General features: G+C 38.9%; 1 protein-coding gene across 4 annotated transcripts in view; it reads right to left on the bottom strand.

Moving 5' to 3' along the window:
• KCNIP4 (potassium voltage-gated channel interacting protein 4) overlaps window positions 1–17,445 on the bottom strand; it is a gene marked incomplete at its 5' end in the record, with an annotated part of 1,187,261 nt that overhangs the window by 94,935 nt on the left and 1,074,881 nt on the right. For 2 of the 4 annotated variants that reach the window (XM_082611091.1, XM_082611090.1), the window contains one exon: window positions 6,246–6,366. In XM_082611091.1, coding sequence (XP_082467217.1) covers window positions 6,246–6,366 — 121 coding nt within the window. Of the gene's footprint in view, window positions 1–6,245; window positions 6,371–17,445 lie in introns of all 4 variants that reach the window. The other 2 variants (XM_082611092.1, XM_082611093.1) reach the window with 1 other exon arrangement.

Raw genomic sequence — 17,445 nt, forward strand, 5'->3', positions numbered from 1 at the left:
CTACTTCAGAGCAGAATAAAGAAAAAAGAATGAAAAGAATTGAGGACAGTCTCAGAGTCCCCTGGGACAACACTAAATGCATGAACATTTGAATTATAGGGGTCCTAGAAGAAGAAGAGAAAAAAAAGGGACTGAGAAAATATTTGAACAAATTATACTTGAAAATTTCCCTAATAGGGGAAAGGAAATACTCAATCAAGTCCAGGAAGCACAGAGAGTCCAATATAGGAAAAATCCAAGGAGAAACATGCCAAGACACATATTAATCAAACTATCAAAAATCAAGTAAAAAGAAAAACAACAAATAACATATGAGGGAATCCCCATAAAGTTAACAGCTGGTCTTTCAGCAGAAACTCTCCAAGCCAGAAGGGAGTGGCAGAACATATTTAAAGTGATGAAAGAGAAAAACCTACAACCAAGATTACTCTACCCAGCAAGGAACTCATTCAGATTTCATGGAGAAATTAAAACCTTTACAGACAAGCAAAAGGTAAGAAAATTCAGCACCACAAAACCAGCTTTGCAACAAATCCTAAAGGAACTTCTCTAGGCAGGAAACACAAGAGAAGGAAAAGACCTACAATAACAAACCCAAAACAATTAAGAAAATGGGAAGAGGAACATACATATTGATAACTACCTTAAATGTAAATGGATTAAATGCTCCAACCAAAAGACATAGACTGGCTGAATGGATACAAAAACAAGACCCTCATATATGCTGTCTACAAGAGATCCATTTCAAACCTAGGGACACATACAGACTGAAACTGAGAGGGTGGAAAAAGATATTCCATACAAATGGAAATCAAAAGAAAGCTGGAGTAGCAATTCTCATATCAGACAAAATAGACTTTAAAAGAAAGACTATTACAAGAGACATAGAAGGACACCACATAATGATCAAGGGATCAATCCAAGGAGAAGATATAACAATTGTAAATATTTAGGCATCCAACATAGGAGCACCTCAATACTTAAGGCAAATGCTAACAGCCATTAACGGGGAAATCAACAGTAATACAGTCATAGTAGGGGACGTGAACACCCTACTTTCACCAAGGGACAGATCATCCAAAATGAAAATAAATAAGGAAACACAAGCTTTAAATATTACAATAAACAAGATGAACTTAATCAGTATTTATAGGACATTCCATCCACAAAGAACAGAATACATTTTCTTCTCAAGTGCTCATGGAACATTCTCCAGCAACGATCATATCTTGGGTCACAAATCAAGCCTTGGTAAATTTAAGAAAATTGAAATCATATCAGGTATCTTTTCTAACCACAGTGCTATGAGACTAGATACCAATTACAGGAAACAATCTGTAAAAAATACAAACACATGGAGGCTAAACAATACACTACTAAATAACCAAGAGCTGGAGGAATCAGGTTCTCTGACTTCAGACTATACTACAGAGCTACAGTAATCAACACAATATGGTACCGGCACAAAAACAGATATATAGGTCAATGGAACAGGATAGAAAGCCCAGAGATAAACCCATGCACCTATGGTCAACTAATCTATGACAAAGGAGGCAAGGATATACAATGGAGAAAAGACAGTCTCTTCAATAAGTGGTGCTGGGAAAACTGGACAGCTACATGTAAAAGAATGAATTTAGGGGCTTCCCTGGTGGCTCAGTGGTTGGGAGTCTGCCTGTCAGTGCAGGGGACACGGGTTCGAGCCCTGGTCCGGGAAGATCCCACATGCCGCGGAGCGACTAGGTCCGTGAGCCACAACTACTGAGCCTGCGCGTCTGGAGCCTGTGCTCCACAAGAAGGGAGGCCGCGATAGTGAGAGGCCCGCGCACTGCGATGAAGAATGGTCCCCACTTGCCACAACTAGGGGAAGCCCTCGCACAGAAACAAAGACCCGACACAGCCAAAATAAATACATTAATTGATAAACTCCTACCCCCAACATCTAAAAAAAAAAAAAAAAGAATGAATTTAGAACACTCCCTAACACCATACACAAAAATAAACTCAAAATGGATTTAAAGACCTAAATGTAAGACTGGACACTATAAAACTCTTAGAGCAAAACATAGGAAGAACACTATTTGACATAAACCACAGCAAGATCTTTTTTGACCCACCCCCTATAGCAATGGAAATAAAAACAAAAATAAACAAATGGGACCTAATGAAACTTAAAAGCTTTTGCACAGCAAAGGGAGCTATAAACAAGATGAAAAGACAACCCTCAGAATGGGAGAAAATATTTCCAAATGAATCAATGGGCAAAGGATTAATTTCCAAAATATATAAACAGCTCATGCAGCTCAATATTAAAAAAACAAACAAACCAATCCAAAAATGGGCAGAAGACCTAAATAGACATTTCTCCAAAGAAGACATACAGATGGCCAAGAAGCACATGAAAAGCTGCTCAACATCACTAATTGTTAGAGAAATGCAAATCAAAACTACAATGAGGTATCACCTCACACCGGTCAGAATGGCCATCATCAGAAAATCTACAAACAACAAATGCTGGAGAGGGTGTGGAGAAAAGGGAACCCTTTTGCACTGTTGGTGGGAATGTAAATTGATACAGCCACTATGGAGAACAGTCTGGAGGTTCCTTAAAAAACTAAAAATAGAATTACCATATGACCCAGCAATCTCACTACTGGGCATATACCCAGAGGAAACCATAATTCAAAAAAAGACATGCACCCCAATGTTCATTGTAGCACTATTTACAATAGCCAGATCATGGAACCAACCTAAATGTCCATGGACAGACAAATGGATAAAGAAGAAGTGGTACATATATACAATGGAATATTACTCAGCCATAAAAAGGAATGAAATTGGGTCATTTGTAGAGATGTGGATGGACCTAGAGACTGTCATATAGAGCAAAGTGAGTCAGAAGGAGAAAAACAAATAGCGTATATTAATGTATATATATGGAATCTAGAAAAATGGTACAGATGAACAAATTTGCAAGGCAGAAACAGAGACACAGATGTAGAGGACAAATGTATGGACACCAAGGGGGAAAGCTGGGGGTTGGTGGTGGTGGTGGTGGGATGAATTGGGAGATTGGGATTGACATGTATACACTAATATGTATAAAATGGATGACTAATAAGAACCTGTTGTGTAAAAAAATAAATAAATAAATTTTTTTTTAAATGGTGAGTTTTAAAAGGTTTCATTAAAAATGAATATCTCAATTGTTTTCGTGGAAATGATTTTTTGATCTTAAGGACTTGAGATAATTGTTGTTCAGGAAACCAAGTGTAGTTGATTTGCTTTCTCTGATGCTAAAGATCCTTCAGATTGCTGCCATCCTGTAAAACAAGAGAGTTGCTGCCCTGCTTTAGGGCCTCTCTTGCTATATTTTAGGGCATATTTATTAGAGTTGTACACTGACTATAGGAAAAGAAATAAAAATTAAAGGGCCACTCATTTTCTTTATCAGAGATATTGATTAATATGTTCTGAGCAAACTATGAAGTCCTTTCATTTAAAGAATCATATAAAGTATGCTTTGGGTACATTCAGGTCTGATGGAAATTTATCTCATAGGATGGGGTAGGGGGACAGAAAGACAATGAAGAGAGATGAGACAAATTAAAGATAGGAAGGAAGGGGAAGAGGCAAAAAAAAAGGAGACAAGAATTGATGCAGAGAAGAGACAAAGGAAGTAAAAGAGGAGGGAGAGAATGGAGGAATGAAGAAACAGAGAAGGGATCAGGAGGATAGGAAAGGGGGAGAGAAAAGAGGTCGGGAAAAGAGAGGGAAGTGGGACACATGCACCCCAATGTTCATTGTAGCACTATTTACAATAGCCAGGTCATGGAAGCAACCTAAATGTCCACTGACAGATGAATGGATAAAGAAGATGTGGTACATAGATACAATAGAATATTACTCAGCCATAAAAAGGAATGAAATTGGGTCATTTGTTGAGACATGGATGGATCTAGAGACTGTCATACAGAGTGAAGTAAGTCAGAAAGAGAAAAACAAATATCGTATATTAATGCATATATGTGGAATCTAGAAAAATGGTACAGATGAACCGGTTTGCAGGGCAGAAACTGAGACACAGATGTAGAGAACAGACGTATGGACACCAAGGGGGGGAAAGCGGCAGGGGGTGGGAATGGTGGTGTGATGAATTGGGCGATTGGGATTGACATGTATACACTGATATGTATAAATTGATGACTAATAATAACCTGCTGTATAAAAAAAAAAAGAGAGAGGGAAGTGGAGCAAAGGAAGAAAAGAGGACAAGCAGGCAAAGAAAAAAACCAAACAAAGCAATGAATGAAGACTTCAGAGCCTGGGCAATTTTTCATGAAGTGCCACTTGTAGAAGAGAGGCTGTGGAGATGCGGCTTCCGAAGGTGAATGATGGCAGTAATCATGATTCCAATTTGCAACAAATGGCATGAAAGGCAGCCAGACCCCAAACTGGGAGACCTACAGTGAAGGCAGTGGAGTGATAATGTAGCAGCAGTGCAAGGATGCTGAGAGGTTGGTTAAGTTCTTTATTAGGCAACCATTTTGTATCTGATGCATAATCCATTGTTATAAAGAAAAAAATTTATCACAAGATCTCTGAATTAGAGCAAAGGAGTTTGGATATTCACAGGAATGCCTTTGAAATTCTATTCTACGATGAGCCTTCTCTTAGCATTTACTTTCAGCCAAGACTTGGTCTTTTTCACCTCTTCCCCTCCCTATCCTCACTGTTCAGTGGTTTGCTGCTGTCAGGGGTCAGTGCTGTTTCATTGTAAGTGCTTCCTCTCTCTGTTGCAGCCTAGGCATGACTAAGAATTCTTGAGCCTAATTTTCAAAGACCCTTTCTCTTTAGATCTGTTTATTTGTATGTGTCATCTTGATAGATGACACATCTTGATGTGTAATATGAGTCCTACCTGTGTGGGGTAAGCACCCATCTCCATTATATCACCTTCCTCCCCACCCAGTCCACCCCCACAAATGCCTGGGCATCAGAAGAGGACCAGGTATCAGAGGAGCAATGGAAGGAAACATTTAGGTAGCCCAGGCAGGGAGAGCAGTGAAGAGCAGAAATGGGGTAGAGAGAAACCCCATGGAGTCAGAGAGGTGGTGGAAGTTTGTGTGTAATATGCATGTTGGGACCTTATAAAAATATTCTGAAAAGGCAGCTAGCATTACAAATTCTGTAAGTAAATTTTTGTGTGGATACTGTAGAAGAGGCAGAGTTTTTCATCTTCATGAGGTTGGACAGAGATAACATTGAGGTGGACAGATTTCAAGAGGATGGAATTAGCAGAGATCTCTGGACTCTATAGATTCCTACAGACCATGGAATGGAGGCTGTTAGGGGCTGGATTTGAGGAGGAATTCAAGCAATTTACTAGGATCTCAAGGGACACCTGTAGCATATGTAACTATGGTTTACATATGTGTAAGAACATAACACATCTTGGGCTGTGTATGCCACTTAATGTATGACCATTTAATACTTTTAAGGATGAATTACTTTCAAATAAATTCACAAGGGCCAGTGTTCTCTGCCTATTCAGACCATTAGCTCCTTGAGGACAGAAGCATATCTCCTCTGGCTTTCGAATACCCTGCAGTATCTAGCTTAATCCTGAGCATATACCAAGGCATCACTAAGAGTGTGTGCCTGACAGATTGCCCAGCCCACTCCTTGTTTCTCACCCTCACCCTCACCCTCTGGTGTGCAAGGACTGTCACTCTTCTTGATGATGATTCACTCAGGAAGGAGCATGAGAGGTGCACCTGGATCACAGAGAACCGAAAGGACGGACTACCTACAGATACCTGTTGTTCAGAGTCATGGGTAACATGCTCTTTTAGAAATTATCAAACTTATCATGACTTTTCTGCAACGCTAGGAGTGGAGTTCCTTGATAGGCTCCAATCTATAGTCAATTAGTCCTATAGACAATTAGAGCTTATTGAAATGATGTCGATATAACCGAAAAGGAAAAAAAAAATCCCAACTAGAAATTGAATAAAGTAAACCTTTCTTCTGTACTCATCCTTGTTTGATTGTACAAGCAATGGTGTACCAAAGTGAACCAAAGCCCAAACGGATATCAACAATTTTCATATCTAGGAAAGATCTATAAGAAGTGTACATAGGATGAAGCTCTCACAGGACTGCATATTTTCCCTTTTTCCCTCTCGTTTCTCACTGCTCCTCTGAGAACTGTGTGAAGGTAAAGTCAAAAAGAAAGTTCTTACATTCTTAAATCCTCTGTAAAGAATCTGGAGCTCCTTCTTGGTAAATTTGCTCTGGGCTTCCAGAAGCTCGAGAGCCTCAGGCCGATGCCTGACGGTGGCCATCTCCAGTTCATCTTCCACGCTGTCTGTGGAGGAAAACCAAAGTCTTAAGAACGGTCACTGCTCACCAATATGTATACACAGCAACATAGGAAAATGGAATGAAATGCTTACTGCATGTCTGATTTTTCCAGAGGAAGGATTCTCACACTGCTAACAACAGTCTTTACAGTTCCCAGAGGATACAGTATTAAGCTAATTCTACATAATATTTTTTCAAACTTTCTAGTCATCAGACACCACACTATGAACATTTTTACAGTACAGTTTGAAAAGTGTAAAAATCATGGAAAATCTTAACACTTCAAATGTGTGTATATATCAAGCACTAGTTATAAAAATGGAATTTTAGTTTGATAGCAGTCTGTACCACCCTTGTATCATGCAACTGTGAGATAGGACTCTGTTAAATACACTCTGAAGATTCCATTAAAGTCAAATATTTTGCCTGGGGCTACAAATAAAAGAGAGAGATCAGGTGCTGAAATGAGTAAAGTACTCAGCTGCCAGTTTGACTGGCATAAACCCAGTCTTCATAGGTGCACACTGGATGGACTGGAGCCCAGGGAACTTCTGGCTACACCCTACTTTGCAGCCAAGGGAATCCATAGCTACGGATAAATGCTGAAATATTATACTTTTCTTTGTGAATTATATTTACACTATAATTTCTCAAAGATGCTCTACACAAAAAAAGAATTTTGTGTCCATGTAAATTTGGTAAATTCTGTAAAGTTTAATGTAGTTTGGGAGCAAAACACTGGAATATAAACGTTTTGAGAGGATTTGCAACAAAGAATTCTGTTTAACTTTGTTTAACTCATTGACCCCAAAATGTATTTGTCCACTGAACTCTTTTTCCCCACAAGTAACCTCTGCTAACATCTTCATCTGTGCCCTAGGGTCCTGTAGAATGCAAGTCGGGAGGTATTGGGATATATTAGAATCTGGGTGCCCAGGTCTCAAAGTATAGCATCCTTAAGTAATTTCAGCTGCTTTGCAGTGGGGCCCAATGGAGATCTAAGAGATTCTTCCCGCCATGGTCCAGTCCACACTTCAGCTAAGGAACTCCTCATATCCAGGGCCAGTACTGAAGCCATGGCTTCTCTCCATTATATCCCTTACTCTTAGCTACAGATTCCCAACTCAAACAGCTGAGGCTCAGGAGAATATCTTCTCATCAACTGGTCTCAGGGCCACACACTCTTGATTCCATGGCTCATGTGTTAGTTGGAAATTTAGACATTTTTTACTACAAAAGTCACATAATTTTTGATAATTAATGATGCTGCATCTCATTAACATCTGTGCCTACTTACTGCCCTGACACTTTGAGGGCAGTGAGGGGCCACAGCTCTCACTTATCAGGGAAAAGAAAGTCAGTGGAACCTTAATCTTGGTGTGTCTTAATTACTGCTCTCACGCAGTTTACAAAAGACCACTAATGGCAATGAAATAAATACTTGGAAAGGTTGTGTTTGTGAAAGTGAGGAAGAGGAGATAAAAGCAAATATTTGTTTTGTACTTTTCATATTATAATAGTTTATTTCGGAACAATGATATGAAAAAGCTGCAGAATAGTGATGGGGGGATAAGAATAATAAAAGGCTATGAAAAGATGGGCAGGCCATGAATAAAGTCTGAGCTGACAAGGATAAGATTGATGAGGAACTAAGTGCAGTGTGTACCTAAAGAATTTGCACAGGGCTAAAAGTAGCTGAGAAAAGGCAGCTAGGCATTAACAAACTGACCTCAGGCTGGGTTTTATGGGGAAAATTTAAAAAGCTAAAATGAGTTTTTTTCAATTTTCTTTTTTGTTCTTTGGATTGGATGGTTTGATTCTACTCTGGGTCCTGAGCTTGAGAGGATGTAGGAAGATGGTCCTCCATAAGATTTCTGTTGATCCAGTGCATTGGACTGTGTTGAAGTTATTGCAGTTGTCAATGCAGAAATACATGCCACAGAATAGGCCTAATATAAATAGACAATAACAGATGGAAAGACTCTGCTTTCTTGAAAATGTCTTGATGAAAGCATCTTTTGAATCATTTACAGTATAATTTCCTTAACTTAAAATATTCCTCTTTCCTTTTTCCTCCAATTGAAATACATATATCTTTTATAATCCCATTTAAATGTTACTGACTTCTTTCTGAAGCCTTTCCAATTATTCCATCATGCAGAACTGATGGGTCCCTGGTCAGAGTTCTCACATCTTACCTACCTCTCATATAGCATGTAAAACACTAATTACGTTTATGATCTGTTCATGTCTGTCTTCTTCATTGTGAGTGCCATGAGGACAGGAGCAATGTCTTAACAGATCTGTATATCCTCTGGACCTAACATAGAGTCTAATACCCCAGAGTTTCTCAAAAATTATTCGGAGGATGGATGAATAAGTGAATCAATTAACAAATGATGTTGCCGCTGAAGTCTCAATCCCTTTGGAGCCCCTTGAACCTTAGCTGCCCTCTAGAAAATTATTTCTCAAACTGGGGTTTGTGGACAGTTGGTGGACCTTGAATGCTTTCTTTGGAATCACAGTATTCTCTATGCATTGTTCTGAGAAACACAGCATGGGCCAAAGTAGAGGAAATTTTAATCAGATTTCCTGAGCAATCTTTCAATCATAGCATAACCTCCTCTAAACCTAATGACCTTTCCACTGGAAAGAAACAAAATAGCACATTAACTTCTCAGCCTTTGTAATGACAGAGCAGTCAAAACCACACTACCAACAAGGTTTCTTCCTCCAGCTGGCTCAGACTTGCAGATGTTGAGACTGAGACAAAAGAACTGGGGCCAAAGGGTCAGTGTAATTGAGCTAAGCATGTGTGATAGGATGAGCATCGCGTGCAATATTCAAAGCACCACACTTGAAGAGTCTGCCTGCAGACTCTTGTTTTCCTAGCTGACTGATACTTTACATCTTAATGACTCCTACCTGCCAAAGGGCTGTTTCTATTTCTAGAAGGCTGACAAGCTCTAAAAACACACCTGAAATCATCCCCAATCACCAGCATATGATAAGTTATAAAAACAACATCACCTAACCCAATCAAGATGCTGATTTGGGAGGCAAGCTCTGTGGAGAGCACAGCACGATTCCTCATAGGACTGGGAACTTCAGAGTGTGACTCAGCCACCACTTAAAAGCATGCACTCTGGGGGTTTTTAATAGAGTGCTTCACATTTATTAAGTTTGTTATATGCCAAGAGATGGGCTAGGTGCTCTATTAATATAATTCTAATCCTCACAATAACTCCGCAATGAGGTAGAATTATCCATTTTTTTACATATGGAGAATCTGAATCTCACAGTGATGAAGAAATGAGTGACCAGGTGTCACACAGGAGAAAAGACAGAGGTAGAATTTATACCCAAGTCTTTGATGCCGAAGCTTATGTTTTTTCTACTTTGCCAAACTCTCTCTCAATACTGACAGAAATAACAATGATAAAAATAATATTTTTCTCTCCTCTCCTGCACTGTCAAATGTCTCAGAAAAGTTGACTATATCCACTGGGTCCATTTCCTACCTCCTGTTCTCTTTTTAATCTATTGCAGTCTGACTTCTGGCCTTGTTATGAGTTGAATTATGCCCCCCTAAAATTTGTATGTTGAAGGCGTAACCTCCAATATGACTGGATTTGGAGATGTGACCTTTAAGAAGATAATTAAAGTTCAATGAAGTCATAAGGGTGGGACCCTAATGTAATACAAATGGTGTCTTTATAAGAAGAGAGAGAGAGACACCAGGGATACACAGGCACAGAGGAAAGACCATGTGAGGACACAGTGAGAAGGCAGCCACCTGCAAACCAGGGAGGGAGGCCTCAGGAGAAACCAACCCAGCTGGCATCTTGATTTTAGACTTCCAGCCTCCAGAACTGTGAGAAATAAATTTCTGTTGTTTAAACCACCCAGTCTGTGGCATTTTGTCATGGCAGCCTGAGCTGACTAATATATGCACCTATATTCAAAAGACATACAACTCCAGTAAAAGCAGGTCTTGCTATTCACAGTGAGCCCAGTGAGCACTGGGTAGTCTAGCCAATCATATCATTTAATCTTTATAGCAGCCTATCATCCTTATTTTATAGATGAGAAGACTGAGGCTTGGAGAGAGAGTCTAAGTAAATTGTTCAAGTTCGGATGACTAGTTAGTAATGAAGCAGATATCTGTCTCTAGCACCCTAAAGTCCAACTTTTAATTTTATTTTAATTTTTAAAAATTTTAATTTTGGGTTTCCCTGGTGGCGCAGTGGTTGAGAGTCCGCCTGCCAATGCAGGGGACGCGGGTTCGTGCCCCGGTCCGGGAAGATCCCACATGCCGCGGAGCGGCTGGGCCCGTGAGCCATGGCTGCTGAGCCTGCGCGTCCGGAGCCTGTCCTCCGCAACGAGAGAGGCCACAACAGTAAGAGGCCGGCGTACCGCAAAAAAATAAAATAAAATAAAAATAAAAAAAATTTTAATTTTACTGGAGTATAGTTGATCTACAATGTTGTGTTAGTTTCAGGTGTACAGCAAAATGATTCAGTTATACATATACATATATTCATTCTTTTTTAGATTATTTTCTCTTATAGGTTATCATAGAATACTGAGTAGAGTTCCCTGTGCTATACAGTATGTCCTTGTTGGTTATCTATCTTATATATAGTAGTGTGTGTATGTTCATTCTAAGCTTCTGATTTATCCCTCCCCACCACGTTTCCCCTTTGGTAACCATAAGTTTGTTTTAGACATCTGTAAGTCTGTTTCTGTTTTGTAAATAAATTCATTTGTATCATTTAAAAAAAATTAGATTCTTAAACTACAATGAGGTATCACCGCACACCAGTCAGAATGGCCATTATAAAAAGTCCACAAACAATAAATGCTGGAGAGGGTGTGGAGAAAAGGCAACTGTCCTAAACTGTTGGTGGGAATGTAAATTCATACAGCCACTATGGAGAACAGTATGGAGGTTCCTTAATAAACTAAAAGTAGAACTACCATATGACACAGCAATCCCACTACTGGGCATATATCCAGAGAAAACCATAATCTGAAAAGATACTTGCACCCCAGTGTTCACTGCAGCACTATTTACAATAGCCAAGACATGGAAGCAACCTAAATGTCTATCAACAGAGGAATGGATAAAGAAGATGTGGTACATATATACAAGGGAACCTCCATACTGTTCTCCATAGTGGATTAAAGTCAGAACCAGATGGCACTCTGGTCTCTTGAATCATCTCCAGCCTTCTGCCAAGGTGCAACTACGTAAGCATCTTGCTATTGGAATAGGATTGCTAATTCCAATGCTGCTTTTGCATGCTGAGGCAAACTGCATACAACTAGTATGCAGTATTCATGTATCTTCTAACAGATTTATTTTTAATCAGATGACAAATTCCCAAACCCAGACAACCTTGAGCTTCCCAGACTGTCTCTTTTTGTTCTTTGTTACTTAGATTTCAGTCTCTCAGGGCCAAGGATGTCCTATGTCTGAGTTAACAGTCCCCTCAGGCCATGACACATTTGGGCTAGAAATTGGAATTCAAATCCCCTGGGATCAACAGTATGAGTTTTAATAATAGGCCTCTTTTTCTCATGTCTCACAACTTCTCTTAAAATACAGTGGAAGCCTATTGCAGCCCAATTCATAATTATGCAAATTTGACTCTATCCGAGGTCAAATCATATCCCCCAGAACATCTTGCTTTACAAACAAATATGAGTGTGAGGCCTGCCTTCCTAAGACACACATTTGTAAACAAGGATTGTAATGTTAAAGTAAAACTGTTTATGAAGAATAATGTCACTCCTTCCAAGAAGCTGGTTCAGAGATGAGCCCTTGCCTTATCGTAGCAGGGAACATTGTAAGACTGTTGCCACATTCTTCTACCTGGGACCTGCCAGACTACTGGATAGCCCAGCCCAACAGCATCTGGTTTGGCAGACTAAAAATGCTCAATTAAAAAAATGTGAAATCAATTCATTACTACTTGAAGCATCCCAATCATAGTGGGTCTATCTACAGGAGGTCCATTTCTCAGTACAGCATAACTCTTCTTTAAAAAATGTATCCATGGGCTTCCCTGGTGGCACAGTGGTTGAGAGTCCACCTGCCGATGCAGGGGACACGGGTTCGTGCCCCAGTCCGGGAGGATCCCACATGCCGCGGAGCGGCTGGGCCCGTGAGCCATGGCCGCTGGGCCTGCGTTTCCGGAGCCTGTGCTCTGCAAAGGGAGAGGCCACAACAGTGAGAGGCCCGCGTACCGCAAACAAACAAACAAAAAATGTATCCATTTTCATTGTAAAAATTCATAAAAACTATAACTTTAAAATTCTATTTGAGCTGAAATTGATTTGTCTAGCAGAAATTCAGCTGGCTTGACTTATATTGCTTTATCTCATTTATAAAAATACCCTCTGAGTCTTTACTCCCAATGTTTACCCTTTATTAGATTGGTTTCATAGTGACTTGACATGTATGGCAATAATATCAGACAGGATGATTACATCTAATGACACATATTATTAAATATTTAGAAGTTTAGTCCAGTGACAGAATTTGGAAGAGGCTTTGACTAATTTTGCTCCACATGTTGACTTTCCACTAAAAGATGCTGGAAGATTCTTGACTATAGCTTTGGAAACTACTCCTAAGAACTTCCAGAATAAGGAGGAGATGCTATTTCCTGTTTAATATTCAAGTCTGATACATTGAGACAAAGATACTGCTGGGAGAAATTTCCAAAGCTATTGTTCATGACACCTATGTAAATTCTTTCTTTCCTTTCTTTCTCCTGTAAAGGCATCGGTAAGATGCCATATACCTTGAGCACTCCATTCCTTAGTCCCACCCTTCCCAATGCTCAAAGGGGTTGGAATGAGAATCATCTGAGGAAACTGATTTTTCAAGAGTTAAGGAATTTGCTCAAGTTTACACAGCTACACAGGTGATAGCAGGGGAGGTCGGATCTGACACCAACTTGTCTTTTTGTTTTATCATTTGGCTTCTCTGGGTGGAGAGTTCAAACCTGAGCCAGAACCTGAGGAAAATTTTTACATTTTGCCAACTTTAAAAGCTTGGTCTCAGGAATGTGAAGCCCTGGGAGCCCTCTTGACTCTTCCTGTCAAGAGCTATTTTCGGGTGCACAAGAAGAGTATATGAGTGATTAACTCCAAGCTGATCACGCACAGCACATGAACGGAAAGCCATACACCTATCTGAAGTACTGCGGGAGTCCTAGCACTTCCCAGAACACTGTGAACAATGAGTACCCACAAGTTTTTGTTAGTCAGACATGTGTTTCCTCAACTCTGGACCTGAAAGTACATTAGGCCCCCAAAAGCCCTTTATAATTCGTACTTTATCCTATTTATTATTCATATATCAAATGGAAAATGAAAAGTACTTTGAAAATGGCCAGCTATTTTGAATGTCTTCTGTTAGAGGTGGTTGTTGGCAATGACACTGCAGTTTCCATTCCAGGAGAACTTGAACTGCTTTGCAATTTCGTGATTGAATTCAATCACTTATAAAATGTAACTGCTCAAAGGAAAATTGATGGAGCTATTTCTCACAACACTTATGAATGGACTGTCTCTACCTTATTTATAAACATAAGTAACTCTTCACATAAGCTGAGGTTTTAAAATATAATCGCCTTATTGGAATACTTCCTATTAGCATTAACCATATTATTACTGCAACCATTCATGAATAGCCCCTTATGATAGGAGCTATTATTTCATAGGTGGTAGGGTCTAACTGGCTTTTTGGTAAATGGGGGAAATAAAAATTATGTTGCCAGTCATTATACACAGAGAGAAAATCTACAATAGAAATGCTGAGGTTGGGGGAGAAGGAATAAGAAATGTGATTGAACTTCACTTAAAGGCAGAACAAAAAATGGATATTTTAGTCAGGAAAGTCAACAACTGATACGGACTATGATCAAAGAGAAAATTTTAAACATAATGAAACATGGAGAGAGACGAAGAAAGCCCATAATATTTCACTAAATTAAAAATGCCCTAACAAGAGTTTCTCTTGAAACTTGGTAGACTTTCTCCTGTTTGTCCTAAAAATCTAATAATAATAACAAACCACTTTTTATGGCATTTGTTCTATGCAAGAACAAATACATTTACATACATTAACTCATAAACTCCCCATCAGCATACTCTGGATGCTATATTCTGGTCTATAGATGAAGACACTGGCACAGAGAGATTAAATAACTCGCCCATGGTCACAAAGAAGAAAAGCCAAGGTATGAACTCTGGAAAGACTGGTTCCAGGGTTTTTGTAATTGACCATTCTGCTGTTCTATCTCCCATAGCAAAGGAGGGAGGATGATGCCCTACTTATCTACAAATGCACGCCCAACCAAGAATCAGAAAGTTAGTAGCAAAAGGGCTTTAAGTAGAAGATAGAGTTAGAATTGAAAGTGGCCTTTAATCCAGCCCCTTAACTTTATAAATGCACATTTAAATACAGAGTCTTAAATTTAGTGGTTGTAAAGCAAAACCTATTGGGCACATCAGTGGCAGAACTGGACCTTGATTCCTAGTGCAGCACTTTGCCAAATGCCTGTTGCAATGTCCTGTCACAATCAATAAGCATCCTCATCCTCACTGCATTCATATTTTAATAAGCTTCTGACCCCACCACAGGAGCAGGTGGGGATGCTGAAGGAGGACCACCAACTAGAAGGAGCCCCTGAGTCACATAATAATACCTGACATTTGATGGCTGGCTCTTTGTAGTAAGCAAAGTTATTTTCCCTTTCGTTACTATAGCTAAACATCATGATTACTCTGTGTACAGGTAACGTCACCCTGTTTTTATAGATGAGGAAATCACTGTTGGAAGGAATGTTGTAACTCATGAAGGACATAAAAATAAGAAGCTATAGAGTCAGGACTTAAACCCAAGTTTACTGACTGTAAAGTGTAGAAGTGACAGCTGATTACCTGAGAACAAAAGAAGGGACATAAAGTTGAAAAGGAGCTTGAGCATATTACAGCAAATAATAATAACAATAAAAGAATCAGGGACCAAATTCTGATCTTTAATAGTTAGGAAAAAAGCTGTCTTCATTTTATGCCGTTTCAGAAGGTAGCATGCAGGTGATACGTTTCTAAAAGATTCTTAATTTAAAATGTTACATTTATAACATCTACTGTAAAGGAATAAACATTTGGAAATTTTATTTATGCAAAATATAATGCCTGATTCATAAGATGTTACTGTGTTGTATGTTGCTTTGGTAGAGGGTATATAAATGGGATTCGTTATCCTGGGAGTTAAAAACAATTTGCGTAAGTTTAGAGATAATAAATTTTGGGTGATATATTAGGGAAATGTTTTCAAGCTAACATCAGTGATGGCAGCAATATTCTGCCACAAAACATTTATCCATCATGGCCATGTTTAAAACAGAGTACTAGGAAAACTGAGCAGTGATCTAGGTTTTGTTATGTTTCTCCTAGGTTTAAGGTAGTTTCTTAGTTCAGAGAAAGTTAGACTGTGTAGTCCAAATGTCAGCTGGACATTTATTGTGTGACTAGGATAAGTTAGTAAAACATTCCATGCCTGAGTGCTGCCATATGTTCAATGCCATAGAAATGAGCATAAAATTGTACCCAGTATTGTAGCATAGAGTGATTAAATAAGGTACTTGTACCCGGCACATAGTAAACACTCAATCACAGTGTTACTGTTATTACTTGTATTAGTATTAGTATTAATTACAGAAACATCTGGTGTCACCCTTCACATGATAAAGCAGAATGGTGCCTGGAACCCCTCATTCTAGAAAATTATTCAGTAGCTCTAGATTTTTGTTTTTTGCTGGGTCTGTTTCTCAATTCTGACGCTGGAAAATGTGTTTGACCTCTCCAAGCTTCCATTTAAAAATTTCTAACTAAGGATAAAATTTGTTTCAATTCCATAAAATTGTTTTGAGAGATTGCTTCAATTACTTACTGACATACAATATTGATATAGTGTATCAATCTATCAACTGATCAATATATTGATATAGTATTGATCAATAAAGGACCACAATTATGATTACAAATAGTTATTGCATACTTCCTAGTGAGGCCTTGTTCTAGAACCTTCAGGAGTGAGGGTTCTGATACTACACTTCTTGAGTGTGAATCTCTTTTCTGACTCTTGTTAACTGTATGACCTTGGGCACGGTGCTTAGTCAGTCTATGCCTCAGTTTCTTCCCATGAAAGGGGCATAAAAATAGGACTCGACAAAGAACTGTCAAGAGGTTGAAATGAAATAATGTGTTAAAATCGTGTAAAAATAGAGTCTGGCACGTAGTGTTTAAAATATTATTATCATTTAATTATTTAAAAGTCCTTCAGGGTGAGTATTATTTTGCCCATTTTAGATGGCTAAATCGAGGTACAAGGCAGTTGAAAAAGGGTAATTCCATCAGTTGTCAAAGCCCTTGCCCTAAAAATTGCACTCAGTTTTTTCTTTTTGCACAGACTCAACGCTGACCAATTATTGTTCATGGGATCCACTGGAAACCACAGCTCCCTTTAGAACCTTTTATACTCTTCTGTTTGGTGTTGACACTAGAATAAGGACCATTTTTTTGGAATGAAATTCGAGGCAATAACCTAGCTTTATTGCCTGTCATTTCCTCCCACATACCTTATGATCTAATATCTGGGACAATTCTCTATTCTCTGAACAAAGCCTGCATTGTCAACTTAAATCCTTCTGCTTACAATGTTCAGAGAACACTACAAGGTAATAGTTGGAACTGTTGTTCTACCCAAAGTCTTAAATGAGAGTGTTTTGCAAAGAGGTGAATAAGGTTTCCCCTGTCAGCACATCTCCAGAACTTGTTTTTCTGGTTTTTTTTGTTTTTTGTTTTTCTGAAAGCTTGCAAGCAAAGAGAGGTCAGTGTTTCTGTAAAACAAACTTTGCCCATCACACTTGCTGTTCTATATCCCCTGGCAAGAAGGCAATTTGAAACTAAGAAAGTTAAGCTTTAACCTTTCAATCTAAGCAGATAACATAACAATGGTCTATATTTTATAGACCTGGTGGAGTGTAAAATTGAGTC

The sequence above is a fragment of the Mesoplodon mirus genome (genome assembly GCF_964341445.2).
Source record: "Mesoplodon mirus genome assembly, chromosome: 2".
Lineage (NCBI taxonomy): Eukaryota > Metazoa > Chordata > Mammalia > Artiodactyla > Ziphiidae > Mesoplodon > Mesoplodon mirus.